This window comes from Mesoplodon bidens (genome assembly GCF_964165515.1).
Source record: "Mesoplodon bidens genome assembly, chromosome: 19".
NCBI lineage: Eukaryota > Metazoa > Chordata > Mammalia > Artiodactyla > Ziphiidae > Mesoplodon > Mesoplodon bidens.
In genome coordinates this window covers 7,636,891-7,655,964 of record NC_138179.1, presented here as the reverse complement: position 1 = coordinate 7,655,964, position 19,074 = coordinate 7,636,891, and the positions used below count along the sequence as shown (strand labels likewise).

Below are 19,074 nucleotides of genomic sequence, written 5' to 3'. Positions count from 1 at the left end.
GTTAAACAGTTTAATAGAAATAACCTTCTGGTCATTCTCTCTCTTTCCAGTTGATTCGATGTCATCAGTCCCGTGGTGGAGCCTGTGGAGACAACATTCAGTCTTATACTGCCACAGTCATTAGTGCTGCTAAAGTGAGTATCCAGTAGTCTCTAGGAGGTACGATTTTGCGGAGTAATTATCACGTTCCCTTTTCATTTGCAAAGGTTGAACAAACTTAAGTAAGTCAGAATTACTTTGTCACCCAAGAGAACTGGTGACTAAATGATTAGGTATTTAATCTCTTAAGGTTCCTAAATCATACTTTATATTCTGTTGTAATGATTATAAGGTTTGTATTTGTCCAATTTAAAATATTTAAGTCTGTTAGCTAGGTCAAAGTCTGTAATCTAATTACTTTGGAAAGAAGCTTTGCATGTTTTAAGTAGTAACTTCTGGATTTTGTGTGTGTGTGTGTGTGTGTGTGTGATTTGCATCATTCTACCTATACTGAAATCCCTTTGCATTTCTGAACATTTATGAATCTTCTTGACATAAAAAAAAATATTATTCCTTAACAAAACTTGAGTGAAATCCCTGGCACATTCAAAGATTCTTTCATGTCATAGAGCTGCCCCCTGCATGTTTGTCAAGTGAGTTCTTTTTGTGTATGTGCGAGGGTTAATTATGATGATGTCTTGTAAACTTTATGCTGATTATAAGGTATCCTTATAATCACCATCCTTTTGAATTGTGAAGTATACAACAAAACAATTCTAATAATAGGGATGACATAGTGAATCTAAATGACAGCATGTAATAGAAAGCACAACTATTCAGAAAAGAACAACAGTTTAAAACAAACCACAGGGAGGGAATCAAAGGTCACACTGTTTTATGTAAAACAAATACAAAAATACTTCAAGACTGATCACAAATGCTTACATGATGTGGTTTGATGAGAGAAACATTACATATTTTTCACTCAAAGGGAATTATTGAATGGCTTTTTGCTTACAGCCCCATATATTTTAGATTTCAGAATCTTTATAAGAATGGCTTACTTTTCTCCTCTGTATGAAAAAATTACGGTTATTTCAGTGAAGAGAAATCTGAAGCAGAGTAATTAGGCAGCATCAGTGTTATTTAGCTAACTTATAGTAGATCTACAAAATCTACCAATGAGGTCTAGTTCTCAAGTATTAGATTCCTTTCCAACTTGTCTGTGTCACACACTTTCGTCAGGGTAACTCATTGTATTGTCGTTCTGAATAATTTTCAGTTATGTGACAGAGAATAACTTTTCAGCTCTTCTTTGCTATAATTGTGTGTTTGTGTGCCTACATAAAAGGAAAGTGACCTGCATCATTCAGTAACTGTTTAGCTGTTTTAACTGTTAGATGAAAGTAGATTTGCTGGAATGAGGCTAGACTTAATATGCTTTCAAAAAAGCAAGTCCAGTTTTGCGGTACACGGGCCTCTCACTGTTGTGGCCTCTCCCGTTGCGGAGCACAGGCTCTGGACGCGCAGGCTCAGCGGCCATGGCTCACGGGCCCAGCCGCTCCGCGGCATGTGGGGTCTTCTGGACCGGGGCACGAACCCGTGTCCCCTGCATCGGCAGGTGGACTCTCAACCACTGCGCCACCAGTGAAGCCCCTCTCCCCACCTTTCTGCACCACAATACTGTGAACTGTGAGGAACATACTCATGTCTTCCACATTTAAGCTGTAAGCAATTATGCTGATGACAACACCTTAATAGGCCATTGGTCACCAGTGGAATTGGTGTTGATTGCAATTCATTATTACCTCTGACAATAGATAAGATTCTGCCATTCACTCCTGAATAAAGTGATTAATGTTTAATTTTTGTTTAACTACTTTAGCCTGATTTTAGTGCTTATTCATGTTCTTGCTTGTAAATTTATAAAATGAAGGAAAAATATAGTCATGAATGTAAAAGTCACCCGTTTCTTACTAGTCTTAACATGTCCAATCCTGTATTACACTCTGCTCTTTTAACTTATATTTAACTTAAATGTCACAAAATACTTTTGAAAACATTTTTATTATATTTATATAATCTTTTTCTGTGTACCTATGGATTCCTGAGTTAGAGAGCATGAATATTTTAAGATTTCTTTGAAAATGTTGTCAAATTGTTTTCCTGAAATCTTATCAGATCTAGAATAATCCTTCATTTCATATTCAAGGTGTGGCAGTTTTATATGGGAAAGATTGGAAAGTTGGCATGACTTCCCCCAAATATAATTTCTCCTAGTAAGTTATTTGACATTAGAAACTTCGTGGGTAAATTAACCTTCTGAGATACAAGTAGTTCCAGTTTTCCATGATAAGAACATAAAAATGACTTCCATAATTCAGTAGTGTAGTTATAAATATATTACTTTATAATTTTTACTGTTATATTATAGATTACACTCCTATTATATTAGTACGTTCACTTGTGAACATTTATCATGGTGTACACTTGTAATTCCTGGACTTTGTTGTCTAAGTGGATATAAAACTTTGCTAAGGAAAGAAAAACCTCACAAAGATACTGTCGGATCTAGATACCTTCTCCAGAGAATTCTATCTAGTGTTTACAAGTAAACAATAGCATAGATAAACAATAAGGATTTACTGTAGAGCACAGGGAACTATATTCAATATCTTGCAATAACCTGTAATGGAAGATAATCTGAAGAAAAATATGTAGCTGAATCACTTTGCTGTACACCTGAAACTAACACAATCTTGTAAATCAACTATACTTCACTTAAAAAAAAATAAACAATGGCAATATTACGAAGGCTCTTCTATAGAATAAAAAGGTCAGGTTATGCCTCATCCTGTTTCATGATTTAAGATCACCTTGATATTGAAACTTAACAAGAGCATTATGAAAAAGGAAAGCTATAGTCCTGTCTTACTCATTAACATAGGTAGGAAAAATCCTAAACAAAAATACTAGCAGAAAAAAAAATACACAGAGGAATAATGTGTCATAATCCATTTGGGATAATTCCACAATTAAGGCTGGTTTACTACTCAAAATCAGTGAATGTAATTTGCCACAGTAGCAGAATAAAGGAGAAAATGATACAAATTATCTCAATATATGCACCAAAAGTGTTTGATAAAATCGAACATATATGCATTGATAAAACATTTTAGTAAATAGTGATAGTTTCTGGTTCTCTAGAATTCAGTTTTTCTCAAACTGCCAAACTATTTAAACATAGTAAACATGGTCTGTTTCTGATCCTTTCAATATCTGGCTCCCTTTTAGTTGTGTTTTTGTTGATTACTGTTAGTTCTCATTTATGATGTCTTGACTGCTTGTTTGCTAGAATTTTTTAAAAAGATTTGTAGAAACAGATTTGAGTTTGAGATGATACCAGAGTTCTGTGACACTCTAGGCTTGGATCATCTTAATCCAATTTCACAGATTGAGATTACTTAAATTATTTAAATAAAGGTCACCTGAAATAGCTGTAAGATCCTGATTACTACAGGTTTACTCTTATTTCTATTGTATGTCCCTTTATGTTTCAACCCAAAGCATGCAGGGAAAGTAGACCCCCTTGAACATGACTACTTAGTTCCACAAGTCTATCAAAAGCACTACTCAGTCTCTTAGAAGCCCCCTCTAGAATCATCCAGTGCATTTAGGCCTAAATACCAGCTCACATGTCTGGATTTGCTTGTTCTCTTGGATTTTGACCTAGTAACTCATCACTATTTTGTTCAATATTCAGTAACTTCAAGCAGAATTAAAGAAAAATAAACTCCCCGGTTTTCCTACTTGTTTTCATTGGTACGATTGATCTGATTTACCTAGCCTGTCATTATTGAAAATAGAAAATAAAATTTCTTCTTATTATTTCTTACCATTTTAATAATTTCTAGGTAATATATTACCATGAGATATATAACATGGAGAATATTTAAAAAACCATGTAGTATGTGCTTCTTAAGAGAATACTACACTTTCTTTGATGAGTAATCGTTAATATTTTTCTCTCTATGATGACTGCTTCTCACGTGGCTTCATATAGGTAAACCACTTTGTTATATAGAAGGATTAGTTATTAAATTTTTAATTCTTTTTTATGTCTCACATTACAGTTGTAAGTATAAATTATATTAATTGTATATGTGCTTGGATCTCCTTCAAGGAAATAATCTTTTTTGCCCACCCCAGATTTTCAAATAGCACTTAAAATTCATCTTTCCAAATAATTTGGCTTTCCTTATAAAGAATATAATAATGAAAAATTCTCTGAGGTCATGTTGAAGGAAGAAGTTTAATATTGAAATTGTTCAAATTGGATTATTTTGAAACATTTACTAAAACACTCCCAAACTCATTCTACTAAGCCACCATCACCCTGATACCAAAACCAGAAAAAGATACTACAAAAAAAATTACAGACCAATATCACTGATGAATATAGATGCAAAAATCCTCAACAAAATACTAGCAAACAGAATCCGACAACACATTAAAAGGATCATACGCCATGGTCAAGTGGGATTTATCCCAGGGATGCAAGGATTCTTCAATATATGCAAATCAATCAGTGTGATACACCATATTAACAAATTGAAGAATAAGAACCATATGATCATCTCAATAGATGCAGAAAAAGCTTTTGACAAAGTTCAACACCTATTTATGATAAAAACTCTCCAGAAAGTGGGCACAGAGGGAACCTACCTCAACATAATAAAGGCCATATATGACAAACCCACAGCAAACATCATTCTCAATGGTGAAAAACTGAAAGCATTTCCTCTAAGATCAGGAACAAGACAAAGATGTCCACTCTTGCCACTGTTATTCAACATAGTTTTGGAAGTCCTAGCCATGGCAATTAGAGAAGAAAAAGAAATAAAAGGACTACAAATTGGAAAAGAAGAAGTAAAACTGTCACTGTTTGCAGATGACATGATACTATACATAGAGAATCCTAAAGATGCCACCAGAAAACTGCTAGAGCTAATCAATGAATTTGGTAAAGTTGCAGGATACAGAATTAATGCACAGAGATCTCTTGCATTCCTATACACTGACAACGAAAGATCAGAAAGAGAAATTAAGGAGACAATCCCATTCACCATTGCAACAAAAAGAATAAAATACCTAGGAATAAACCTACCTAAGGAGGTAAAAGACCTGTACTCAGAAAACTATAAGACACTGGTGAAAGAAATCAAAGATGATACAAACAGATGGAGAGATATACCATGTTCTTGGATTGGAAGAATCAATATTGTGAAAATGACTGTTCTACCCCAAGCAATCTACGGAGTCAGTGCAATCCCTATCAAATTACCAATGGCATTTTTTGCAGAACTAGAACAAAAAATCTTAAAAATTTGTATGGAGACACAAAAGACCCCGAATAGCCAAAGCAATTTTGAGGGGAAAAAATGGAGCTGGAGGAATCAGACTCCCTGACTTCAGACTATACTACAAAGCCACAGTAAGCAAGACAGTATGGTACTGGCATAAAAACATAAATACAGATCGATGGAATAGGATAGAAAGCCCAGAGATAAACCCACGCACGTATGGTCACCTTATCTTCAGTAAAGGAGGCAAGGATATACAATAAAGAAAAGACAGCCTCTTCAATAAGTGGTGCTGGGAAATCTGGACAGCTACATGTAAAAGAATGAAATTAGAACACTTCCTAACACCATACACAAAAATAAACTCCAAATGGATTAAAGACCTAGATGTAAGACCGGACACTGTAAAACTCTTAGAGGAAAACATAGGAAGAAACATAGGAAGAACACTCTTTGACATAAATCACAGCAAGATCCTTTTTGACCCACCTCCTAGAGTAATGGAAATAAAAACAAAAATAAACAATGGAAATGGACAAACGGACCTGATGAAACTTAAACGGTTTTGCACAGCAAAGGAAACTATAAACAATATGAAAAAACAACCCTCAGAATGTGAGAAAATATTTGCAAATGAATCAGTGGACAAAGGATTAATCTCTAAAATATGTAAACAGCTCATGCAGCTCAATATTACAAAAACAAACAACCCAAACCAAAAATGGGCAGAAGACTTAAATAGACATTTCTCCAAAGAAGACATACAGATGGCCAAGAAGCACATGAAAAGCTGCTCAACATCACTAATTATTAGAGAAATGCAAATCAAAACTACAATGAGGTATCACCTCACACCCGTTAGAATGGGCATCATCAGAAAATCTACAAACAACAAATGCACTGTTGGTGGGAATGTAAATTGGTACAGCCACTATGGAGAACAGAATGGAGGTTCCTTAAAAAACTAAAAATAGAATTACCATATGACCCAGCAAATCCCACTACTGGGCATATACCCAGAGAAAACCATAATTCAAAAAGACACATGCACCCAATGTACATTGCAGCACTATTTACAATAGCCAGGAGATGGAAGCAACCTAAGTGTCCATCGACAGATGAATAGATAAAGAAGATGTGGTACATAGATACAATGGAATATTACTCAGCCATAAAAAGAAACAAAATTGGGTCATTTGTAGAGACGTGGATGGATCTAGAGACTGTCATACAGAGTGAAGTAAGTCAGAAAGAGAAAAACAAATATCATATATTAATGCATATATGTGGAATCTAGAAAAATGGTACAGATGAACTGGTTTGCAAGGCAGAAATAGAGACACAGATGTAGAGAAAAATCGGATGGACACCAAGCGGGGATACTGGGGTGGGGAGGTGGTGGTGTGCATTGGGAGATTGGGATTGACATGTATACACTAATATGTATAAAATAGATAACTAATAAGAACCAGCTGTATAAAAAAAATAAAGTTAAAAAATAATGAAAGAAACACTTTTATTGAAACAGAAAAAAAGACTGGATGGGGCCACCTACCCTTCACCTGGGCCTGTGCATGGGTCTGCTCTATGACCTTTTGAACGTGCAGGGACCTGTAGCTTCGTTATGCCTGTACATTTTTTCCCAATCATTTTTCCCCACGCTTCCCACACTCCCCACACCTCAGACCGCCCTGCTTCTTTATTCTACATCACATAAATACCCTGAGCCCCTTGCCTTCAGGGAGGTGCATTTGAGATTTGTTCTCCTGTCTTCTTGCTTGGCTATATTGTGAAGAAAACTTCTCTTTGCTACAAACCTCGATGTCTCAGCTTTTTGGCTTGCTGTGTGTTGGGCAAGATGAACCTGGTTTGGTAACATATGTGTGTGTGTATAATTGTTTATGATTGTCAGTTTATTAGTCTCTCCCACTAGATGGTGAATTCCTTGAGATCGGGGACTATATTTTGTTCATTTCTGTAAACCCAGTATGTAACAGTCAGTAAATGAATTCAATAATGGAATAAATGAAATAATGAATTTGGAAGAAAAAAGAATGCTACACTTCCTTTGACAGAGTAATCATTAATATTGCTCTCTCTCTGATGACAGCTTCTCATGTGGCTTCTTATTGGTTAACCACTTTGTTATATAGAAGGATTAATTATTAAAATTTTAATTCTCTTTTATGTCTTACATTACAATTGTAAGTATAAATTATATTAATTGTATATGTGTTTGGATCTCCTTAGAGGAAATAACCTTTTTTTTTCCTGGATTTTCAAATAGCACTTAAAATTCATCTTTCCAAATAATTTGGCTTTCCTTATAAAGAATATAACAGTGAAAAATTCTCTGAGGTCATGTTGAAGGAAGAAGTTTAATATTGAAAATTTTCAAATTGGATTATTTTGAAATATTTATTAAATCTTGGTCCATATATTCTAGTTACCTTATAACTGTTCTATTTGATTTTTCCTTTTAATGTGTTTTAACCCCAGCGTTGTAAATTGATTTAATAAAAATGCCTCTGTTTTCTCCTGTTATCTGATAACTTCTTAATGACAACTAACAGCTTTTGTGAAAGCAGCACCATTAGTCCTAATGGATAGGGAGGGCAGCTGATATGGCCTGAGAAAGGTTAAAGATGACTAGTGACCCTTTGGCAAATCTGTCTGCAACAGAACAGAATAAGAACCATGCTCATTTGAATTTTTGGTCACAGTAGATTATGTGACACATTCGTTATAGTCTTATGTTCGGCACTTTACAGTACAGATTAGTTATGTGAATATTCTTGTCATATTCTTCAGATTGTGAGGACACTAGCGCTCGCTGATATGACTAACATGGAAACAAATTTCTCCTAGAGGCCAAGGTCTTTACTAATGTAGAAGGCTTCCAGCACCCCTCTCTCACACCCTGCATTAGACCTTATTTTGAAAGGTAATGAGCTATGATAGATAGTACTGTCATGTTACTTACTAGACAAAGTAAAGATTTGATGACTGTTAAATTTTGGGTTTAATTTTTTGTCCACTGATAAGAAGGCCCAACCAATAGTCCTAAGTTTTTTTTTTGTTTTTTTTTTTTTGGTGAGAAGCATCATTAACGCTTTCTGTAATATTAGCCTTTAACTCTGAAATATACTACTCTTTTTCCCCTCTTTCTGGAGTTTTTTTCCTAGTTCTCTTCTATTAACTTTTCCCTTTATCTTGGGTTTGCTATGGTACATTACTTCCACTTTCTGTGTGCTCCAGTTATTTTAGTTTTATTCCTTTTCATTGGTATAAGAGCATGAAATAATAAGCTCAAGGGCAAATGGGGAGGATAAACAATTAAAGACTTTAAACCTGAAAGGCATTCCTTTGATAAAGGGATAGCTCCGTTTAAGTGGGAGCATCTCCATTAGCATTAATGGAGTAAGTACATCAGCTGAAGCATCTCAGAGGTTAATCAGGCTTCCTGGCCCGCTTTTGACATCAATATACTGTGGCGCCTGGTTTTGTTGGTCCTTCAGAGGCTTTCTTGACAACACTCTAACAGACTTTGTGTAAGTCATTTCTTGTGAATTATTGAAACAAATGTTTGGCTGCTAATTGAGGAGCACTAATGTGTTTTATAATCACTGCAGTTTGAGTTTTTAGCACTAAACAAAACAGTTACAATTGATTTGTGGCTTTTTCTTGGTTTCAGTCAGCTGTAAGTTATATCATTTTGCTTGAATTCAGCAAATGGCTTTGCTGGTTATTTTATTTAAGTATTTATTAGGATACACTATTACGGTTTTCATTTCTCCTTCCCAGTATGCATTTGTGTTCTGAATTCATGAAGTGTGTGAGATCACAGGTAGTAACAGGAATAGATTACAAGGCAATACTGGATAGTGGTTTGGAGGTAGTCCTACTTTTGAGTTCTGGCTTTGTCGTTGGCTGGCTGTTTGAGCTGCCATTTTCTTTAACTTATGTAGCCTCAGTTTTCTCTTCTTTAAAGAGTAGAGATGGGCTTCCCTGGTGGCGCAGTGGTTGAGAGTCCGCCTGCCGATGTAGGGGACATGGGTTCATGCCCCGGTCCGGGAAGATCCCACATGCCGCGGAGCGGCTGGGCCCGTGCGCCATGGCTGCAGAGTCTGCGCGTCTGGAGCCTGTGCTCCGCAACACGAGAGGCCACGACAGTGAGAGGCCCGCGTACCGCAAAAAAAAAAAAAAAAAGAGTAGAGGTGTCTGAGGAGATCTATCCAGATCATTTTTGTTAAAGAACCTTAACCATTTCTGAGTTCATAATCAAGTTTCCATGGAACATAGCTACAGTAAAACAATACATATATTATGTATGTTTCCTTTTTTTTAGTTCCATCTGGCTGTTGTTTAAATTACATTTACGCCTTTATAAACAACCTTTTTTGCCTAGCATTTATAAATTAATATTTGAAATGCTGTATATATAATATACATTTTAAAATTTAACTATAGCATATGCCAGAATATAGGTCCATAATTATTTTAAAAAGAGCAAGTCACGGTATTGAAGATTAATTTGAAGTATTTTAGTAAAAACTTTTCCTCACAGTATGAGGATATGTGTCTATTGTATCATACATAATTTCTGATATGTCCATGTAATCTAGACAACTTATTTTGGCTCTAATGATTAGATATGTTAATGTGTTTATGAATCACATAATTTTCTCTTTGTTTTCACTTTCTTCCCTTTCAGACAAAAAGAAAAAACCCCGTTACTTAACGTGATTGTTTGTTAATGGTTATGAGAATAATCAGATGAGATTCACATAAAAGAAAACATGCATATGAGTTAGTTTCATCTCTTTGTTTTCAATGAAATGGAACTAAAATGTAATTCTGAAATGTCTTAAGTTGTCTTTAACTGAAATAATATATTAGGAGCATTACATTTAATTGTTTTCTGTTAGCAGAGAGAAAAGAACCTTCTTGGTTAATTTTATATGATGTTTCATTCATCTAGTAAAAGTATCTTAGATGGAGACTGTATTTTCTACATGCCGAATCTTGATGTACAATGTTATATAACATCATATTATAGATTTAATTTGGAATCAAAGTTGTTTTCACATATGAATTCTACCAGTATCTCAGTCTTTTTCCTGCTAAAAAGTTGACTCAATATTAGATTTATATTGTTTAAAAAATAGAACATCACATAGTTGCTACTTCTTAATATTTCACATATTTTAAGTTATGTGCATTGAAGAGAGGGGAAAATAAATATTGATAATAAATGTATAATTGTATCCTCACGTGAAACAAACTCTTTAATTATTTACCTATAGCTTTATTCTCACCATGCTGGCTTTGGGGAATCTACTGATACCATTCACTCAATCTAATAACAATTTTCTAACTAAAATTTAAGATCGTATAAAAATCAGACTGAATTTTTGTGACAGTGCACTGCTACATATAAGCTTGTTAGAGAATAAAGAATTTAATGTGAATTAACAAAACATGTATTACTACTTAGAATCCAAATACTGATGTGACGTCATACATTTTACCTTTCATTGTATAGACATTGAAAACTGGCCTGACAATGGTTGGGAAGGTGGTGACTCAGCTGACAGGCACGCTGCCTTCAGGTGTGACAGAAGATGATGTTGCCATCCATAGTAATTCAAGGCGGAGTCCTCTGGTCCCAGGCATCATCACAGTAATCGACACTGAGACAGTTGGAGAGGGCCAGGTAAGAACATGGGATGCATGTGATGTTCATTTTGTGCAGAGGATGGAGTGACTGACAATATCATTTGGGATCAAGATCATACAAAATGTATTTGGAGATGTGTTGATTTGGAATTGTAGAAAATTAAGGTTATCTCAGGTTAGAATTTTGTTTTTTTCAAAAAATGATGAGTAATTATTGTACAACACAGGGAATATAGCCAGTATTTTATGAAAACTATAAATGGTGTAGACCCTTTTAAAAAATGATGAGTAACGTGTTAAAACCTATTATTTCAGACATTGTTAATGTATCAAACCTGAAGGTAAAATTGAGGTTCTATAGAATTCTCTTGCTATCTCTCATCAGGACATTTGTTCCATAAATAAATAATTATGTATCTCTTTTATACTGTTTGGTACTGTTTCTTTTTTTTTAATGACACTTGTTATAACTTAGACTAATTATGACTAATTATGATGGTAATAAATGACAATATTAATAAATTTTATTACAAATTTTATTACAGATACTTCCTTATAAATATGAAAAAATACAAAAAATCTCAAAGAATATATTAGAATATATAAATGGTAATAACTTATTATAAGATCTTATATCTTCGCATAAAACAGATTTTTACAGCCTATGTTCAGAAACATTTAGGAGTAATTATAAACATGGAGAAATATGTTATGCTTATGTAAGTCTTGCTAGAGAGAAACCAGTTGGGTTTTGTTTTTCTCCCTCATACATTCATAGGCAGTATTTTCTTTTAAATCATAGTCATGAATTTTAAAATACATTTCTGAAAGGAAGGTAATTTTCATGGTTTGTGATCCTTGCTATACATACACAATGTAAACCTGATTACTAGAATGAGATAGGAGGAGAGCAAGATTTGGAAATGGAAATTATTTTAATTTTATATAGAATTTATATTTAATTCCATTTTCAGAACATGATTATGTGAGCCATTAAAATATTAACCCTAAATATTGCATGTTCTTTTGAGAAAATCTGCTTCCAGTATATGTGGCTCTACATCTTGATGAAAGATTACATTTGGCTGGTACTCATATACTAATTCCTATAGTAAGATCAAGTGGCATTTCAAAAAACTATGGACTGTGCTGCAATTAAAACACCCAAAAAATATTTGAATTTCTGGGTTATTGAATCTGGCTATTATACTTTATTTAAAATCTGAATAATATAATTCTCTGCCTTTCCCATCTTAACTTTGTGGTTAATCAGATATGTTACAGACTTGGATTCCTGTTTAAAACTCGTTTTAATGAAGTGCTAGCAAACTTTTCAGTTGACTGTAATGACTTTTTTTTTTAAAGTTGTGTTAATTAGCTCAAGTTGATAGACACATACAGATGTTCTCTTTTTAAATTGGAATTAAATATATAAATCCTTAGTGTTTTATGAGTGTTAAAGTAAAAGATATTTTCTTTTGTCCTTCGATTCTTAATTAATTCACCTCCAAGGCCACCCACATTTACTAAGTAGTAACAACCCTCCTCAACACTGTCTAGTTTGGTGAGTGGATTTAAATCTGTTAAGCATCTAGCATTTGTTGACAGACTGATTTGTGGTAATTTAAAAGTTGAAAATGTTATCTCTTATTATTTTTGATGAAATAGAGCTATAACTCATTAATTTATGTAATGAGTAAAAAGAAAAATTTAATTTATACGAAAAGCATAGCATTAGGTCTTGTGTTTTCACATGTGGTTTCTTTGGGGGGTTTTTTCCCCTAGTTCTTTGTTAACTTTTTATAACTTTAAATTGGAATTCTCACATTTGGAATATGGAAGTGAACAGTAGATTGTACAAAAGTTCATTTTTCTGTGATAAGTGCATTGTTAACCCTGGAAACAAGTAAAGTTGTTCATTAGGAAATAAGAATCATAGAAATGTTAACTTTTAAAAGTTAAAAAAGTGAAAGTGTTGCTCAACCTGAAAAGTCTTATCTTTTCTATTATTTGTTGGGAGCATAATCTCTTTTCATTCCTACTTATAACATATTCTGCAATTTTGATTGATTTAAAAATTCTATTAAAAGACAGGAAATAAATAATAAGTTACTATGTGCATTTTTAAGGAATTATAATTTTTTTTAAGCAATAAGATTTCCTCAATATAATACTGTCTTCTTTTCTTTTATTAATGTGAATCTGTTTTTTGTCAGGAAGACATTTTTGTCTCTGATAAATAGGTCAGTTGAAGTACAAAGCTGTTTTTAGGTTATGCTGGATTGTATTAGAAAGACTGCAGTGGTTAATGTCACGGATTTATCACTTTTAGCCCTTTCCCACTGATGTTTGACCTTAGCTGTAGTGTTTCTTCTTGTCCCTATACATATCAGGAACTAAAGCTGACATTATGTGCACTTTTGCTGTTTAAAGCCATTGAACCTTTAATAAAGATATTTTCATGTTTACAGGGATAGTGTATAAAATTTGATTCACCATCTTTCTGATGCTGAATTGATTAGTTTGATTTGATGGTGACAGGATCACCGTATGGTACCTGCATTAAAGAGGAATGTATTTGCTTGACTTTGTCCATTTTTGTCTGTGTTACTTTCATGTTTTATTTAAAAGCATTTCATGGCTAGGATAAGTTAAGCGGTATAATTTGCCTTTATAAATTTATATAATTTCAGTTAACAAGGTGGCAAAGTCTCTAATCAAAGAAAAACGCTCCAGAATGATAACATAAACTAGAGCTATTTCTTGCCCTGAGTGCAAATACAAGTGTTATTCATAGTAATTTGATGGTTCCTGTGGTGTTTGTCTATCTTTTTGTTCATATGATAAAGCCTTATCCACCTTGTATCCACCTTGCTTTGCTTTGTTTTAATAAACTCAAGTTGTTGATACATATACTTGGGGGTTTAGCCTGTTTAGTTAAGTAGTGAGTAAAAATTAAATGTCTCAGGACAACTGTATTGGGATATCGCTGTTATTGATTTGATATTGATATTTTAGGCAAGATGATGATGCAGTGGAGAGAATCTGTACAAAAGTATCTGGTTGTTATATTTGTGAACTTCATAAAGGGAAGATTCAAAGAATCCTATATAGTGGCATGAGGTTTTGGTATTCACCAAGATTAATGAGCCTTTTTGCTGGATGGCTTCTGTATTAGTACCATCGAGTAGAGTACTCAATGCTAATTGTATTGGAAAGAGAGGTATAGGGTTATAATATATGAAAGGAAAGGGAATCATAAGATTGAGTTAAAATAGAAAAGTGGGCAAAGGACAAAATATTTCAGTGAAAAAATAAAATACTTACAAATGGTGTAAAATCTTTAGACTTGACTTGTTATAAGAGAAAGACAAAACTACCGTAAGATACCACTTGTCACCTATCAGCATGAAAGAAATCAAAAAGCTTGCAGTATACTCTACATTTTTTTAATACTCTTTTAAAAGAATATATTTATTTATTATTTACTTGGCTTGCCTGGCATGCGGGATCTTTTTAGTTGTGGCATTGCAGGATCTTTTTAATTGTGGCATGTGGGATCTTTTATTAGTTGCGGCATGCGGGATCTTGTTTTAGTTGTGGCACACGGGATCTTTAGTTGCGGCATGTGGGATCTAGTTCCCTGACCAGGGATCAAACTCAGGCCCCCTGCATTGGGAGCATGGAGTCTTAGCCACTGGACCCCCGGGGAAGTCCCTGCTCTACATTTTTAACTTTTAATTTTGAAATAATTGTAGACTCACAGTAAGTTGCAGATAGTTTCCCCAAACTGTGACATCTTATATAACTGTCGTGAAATATCAAAACCAGGATATTGACAATGGCGCTTTACTGTTAACTAGGCTACAGACCATATTCAGCTCTCACCATTTGTTTTATTTGCATTCATTTGTGTGCGTATCCAGAATATTGAAAGAACTCCTATAACTGGATAATAAAAAGATAAATAGCCTTATTTTAAAATGAACAAAGGATTTGAATAGCCATCTTTCCAAATATGATATGCCAGTGGCCAGTAAGCAGAAATGAGAGCTCTGGTACACTGCTGGTGGGAACGTAAAATTGTACAGCTGCTTTGGAAAAGAGTTACCATTTGACTCAGCAATTTGTCTCTGAAGAGATATGCTCTTAGGAGATATATAACCAAAAGAAATGAAAATATATTTTCATGTAAAAACTTGTACATGAATGTTCATAGCAGCATTATTTGTAATAGCCAAAAAATAGGAGGAGCCCAAATGTACATCAACTGACTGATGGATGGTTAAATAAAATGTGGTATATACATACAGTGTAATATTATTTAGCAATAAGAAGAAGTGAAGTAGTGATTCATGCTACAAAATGAATGAACCTTGAAAATCTTATGCTTAGGGGAAGAAGCCAGTCGCAAAAGAACACATATTGTATGAATCTATATATATGAAATGTCCAGAATAGGGAAATCTACATAGAGAGGAAATAGATTGGTTGCCTAGGGCTTGGAGTTTGGAGGGAATCAGGTGGGGAGTGACTGTTAATGGTTATGAAGTTTCTTTTGGGTGATGAAAGTGTTCTAAATTTGATTGTCATAATGGTTGCACAACTCTGTGTATATACCATATTTCCTAAAGCAATCTATCAGTTATTTAGCAGACTTGGTTTAACACACTTTCCTGGAGACTGCTCCTATAAGCTTCTTGTCTTTTTCTTGTTTTCCTTACCTAACATTTTTGAAAGTCAAATGGAAGAATGGAAAAGAGAGATGAGAGAAATAATTTATAACCCATGTTTCCCCCCACTTGTGGTAAAATATATATAACATAAAATTTGCCATTCAGCCATTTTTAAGTTTACAATTCAGTGATATTAAGTACATTCACAATGTTGTACAACCATTGCCATTATCCATGTCCAGAACTTTTCATCATCTGTACCCATTAAACAGTAACTCCCCATCCCCCTGTTCTCACACTCCCTGTTGACCACCATTCTAATTTCTGTCTCCAATAGATTGTCCTTCATTAAAAAGACATACAATACAAACTGTTGAAAAGGATGTGGAGAGGTGAAACCTTATACTCTACTGGTGGACATATGAAAGTATCTATACTTTGGAAAACAGTTTTTCCTATTTCTTAAAAAGTTCAGTATATATTTACCATATGACTAAGCAAATCCACTTCTAGGTATCTCCCCAAGAGAAATAAAAACATGTTTCACAAAAAAGATGTGTGTGCAGATATTCATAACAGCGTTATGCATAATAGCAATCAATTGGAAATAATGCAAATTACCAAGAATTGTTTGGTGAACCCACATGTTGTGGTCCCTCCATACAGTGGAATACACGTAAGCAATACAAAGAAATGAATGATACCTGAAACAATATGGTTGAACAAAAAAATTATATATTTAGAAAGAAATGGAAGATAAATTGCTTGATTCTATTTGAAATATTTTGAAAAATTTTAGAAAAGGCAAATGAGATGAAATATACACTAGGGATTGTCTGGGACTTGTGGTTGGTGTTCTAAAGTCATCATGAAGAAATTTTGGGGGTGTTGGAAGTATTCTAAATCTAGAATGTGGTAATGGTTATACAACTGTATAAATTTACTAAGCATTATCCACTTATATGGGGTGATTTGTATGCATGAATTTTGTGGTAATTGGGGAATGACTCCCAGCTATGATGAATTGAAGAGATAAGCAAATCTTTTCCCCAGAAAATAAGTACATTACTGGACAGAATTGTCATACTGAGTGAAGTAAGTCAGGGAAGGAGAAACATCGTATTATATAGCTTATATGTGGAAGCTAAAAAAAATGATACAGATGAACTTATTTACAAAACAGACACAGACTTGCAGACTTAGAGAATGAACTTATGGTGACCTTATGGTTACCACGGGGGAAGTGTTGGGGGGAAGGATAGTTAGGGAGTTTGGGATTGACCTGTACACACTGCTATATTTAATATGGATAACCAACAAGGACCTACTGTATAGCACAGGAAGCTCTGTTTAATATTATGTAACAACCTAAATGGGAGAAGAATTTGAAAAATAATAGATACATGTATATGTATAACTGAATCACTTTGCTGTACACCTGAAACTAATACAACATTGTTAATCTGCTATATCCAATAGAAAATAAAAAGTAAAAAAAAACCAAAAGAGTCTCAGAGACCTTTGGGGCAACATTAAACATATCAACATGTATGTAATTGGAAGATTGTTTTAGGGAATAATGATGTTTCTCAGTTGATAATTCCCATGATAATAATAGCACAAAGGAATGGGGAGGAAATGGAGCTATATTGGAGCAAGGAGCTATAATTTATTGCAATTAAGTGTGGAATTAACATGTAATCTTGTTGTCTATACAGCACCTTATAGCCTGTACAGTAACCACTTAAGAAATTAATTCAAGATAATATCTTGATATTAATTCAAGAAGATAAAAATAGTAAACATTAAAAATAATTGTTTAACACAAAGGAAGAGGATCAGAGCAACAACAAACACCTGAGACATAAAAATAAATGGAAAATGGCAGACCTAAATCCAATTATGTGTGTAATTATATTAACTATAAATGGACTCAAGTTAAAAGACAGTGATTGTCAGACCAGAATCACTTTAGATTCAAAGACATAAATTTGTTTCAAGTAAAAGGATGGAAGAAATGTACCATGCAAACAATAACCATAATAGAATTGGAATGGCTATATTAATATCCGATAAAAGACTTTAAGTCAAGAAATATTGCCAGAGGAAAAGAGGGACGTTTCATAATGATAAGAGGGTCAATGTAATAGGTAGATAAGACAATTAATAATGTGTAAACACCTAACAAAATAGTGCAGCAAGCATTAAACAGAATCTGACAGATTGAAAGAAGAAATTCTAGCTAACATTTACAGTTTGAGATTTAAATACTGTGCTTTCAATAATTGATGGAAAAACTATACAGAAAATTTTTAAAGATTTAGAAGACTTGATTAAGACTGTCAACCAACATGACCTAAATCTTCCCCCAAAACCTACAAAAGTAAGATTGTTTTCAAGAACATCTGGAACATTTTCCAAGATAGATCATATGATTGGCCATAAAACAAATCTAAAGAATGCAAATCAATAATAGAATGAAATTATGAAATGAAGGAGTCTCCAGGAAATTAGACAATATTTTGAATGCAATGAACATAGAAATAGAACATATCAGAAATTATAATTGCAGCTATATTATTGAATAATGGGAAAATTACAGCTTTAAATGGTTATAGTAGAAAAGAAAAGTGGTCCTAAATTAACAATCTTAGCTCTCCATTAAGAGATTTCAAAAACAGCAAATTATAACCAAAGCAAGACAAATGAAGTAAATAATAGAAATATGACCAGGAGTCAACAAAATAACAAAACAGTGAAATGATGGGGAAAATCCAAAACTGGTTCTTTGAAAAGATTAACAAAGTTGATAAATCTGATGATACAGCAAATGGGATTGTTTTCTTAATTTACTTTTTAATTTGGTCTTTGTTAGTGTATAGAAACGAAACTGATTGTGAGTGTTAATTTTATATCTTGCAACTGTTGAATTGTGTGTGTGTGTGTGTGTGTTTGTGTGTGTGTGTAATCTGTAAAATCTATTACACAGGTAATTTTCTTTCTTTTACAATTTGTATGCCTTGTGTTTATTTTCTTTTTCTTCCCCCCTCCCCTTTTGGTCTGGTTGCTATGGCTAGACCTTATAGTACTATGTTGAATAGTAGTACTGAGAGTTGGCATCCTTGCCTTTTTACTGATCTTAGAGGAAAAGTTTTCAGTCTTGCCCATTGTGTGTAATATTAGCTTTGGACTCTGCATATGTAACTTTTATTGTATTGAGGTAGTTTCCATGTATTCCTAGTTTGTTGAGTGTTTTTATCATGAAAGTGGTTGAATTTTGTCAAATTCTTTTTCTGCATTGATTGAGATCAATCAATCATCTTTTGTTCTTCAGTTTGTTAATGTGGTATATTATATTAATTGATTTTTGTATGTTG

At 33.6% G+C, this 19,074-nt stretch overlaps 1 protein-coding gene across 11 annotated transcripts in view; it reads left to right on the top strand.

The window, feature by feature from the left end:
* The window catches only part of BCAS3 (BCAS3 microtubule associated cell migration factor), a 576,449-nt gene that overhangs the window by 152,406 nt on the left and 404,969 nt on the right, over window positions 1-19,074 (top strand). For all 11 annotated transcript variants that reach the window (XM_081218975.1, XM_081218976.1, XM_081218978.1 and 8 more), the window contains exons 11-12: window positions 51-134; window positions 10,888-11,058. In XM_081218975.1, coding sequence (XP_081075101.1) covers window positions 51-134; window positions 10,888-11,058 — 255 coding nt within the window. The remainder of the gene's footprint in view (window positions 1-50; window positions 135-10,887; window positions 11,059-19,074) is intronic.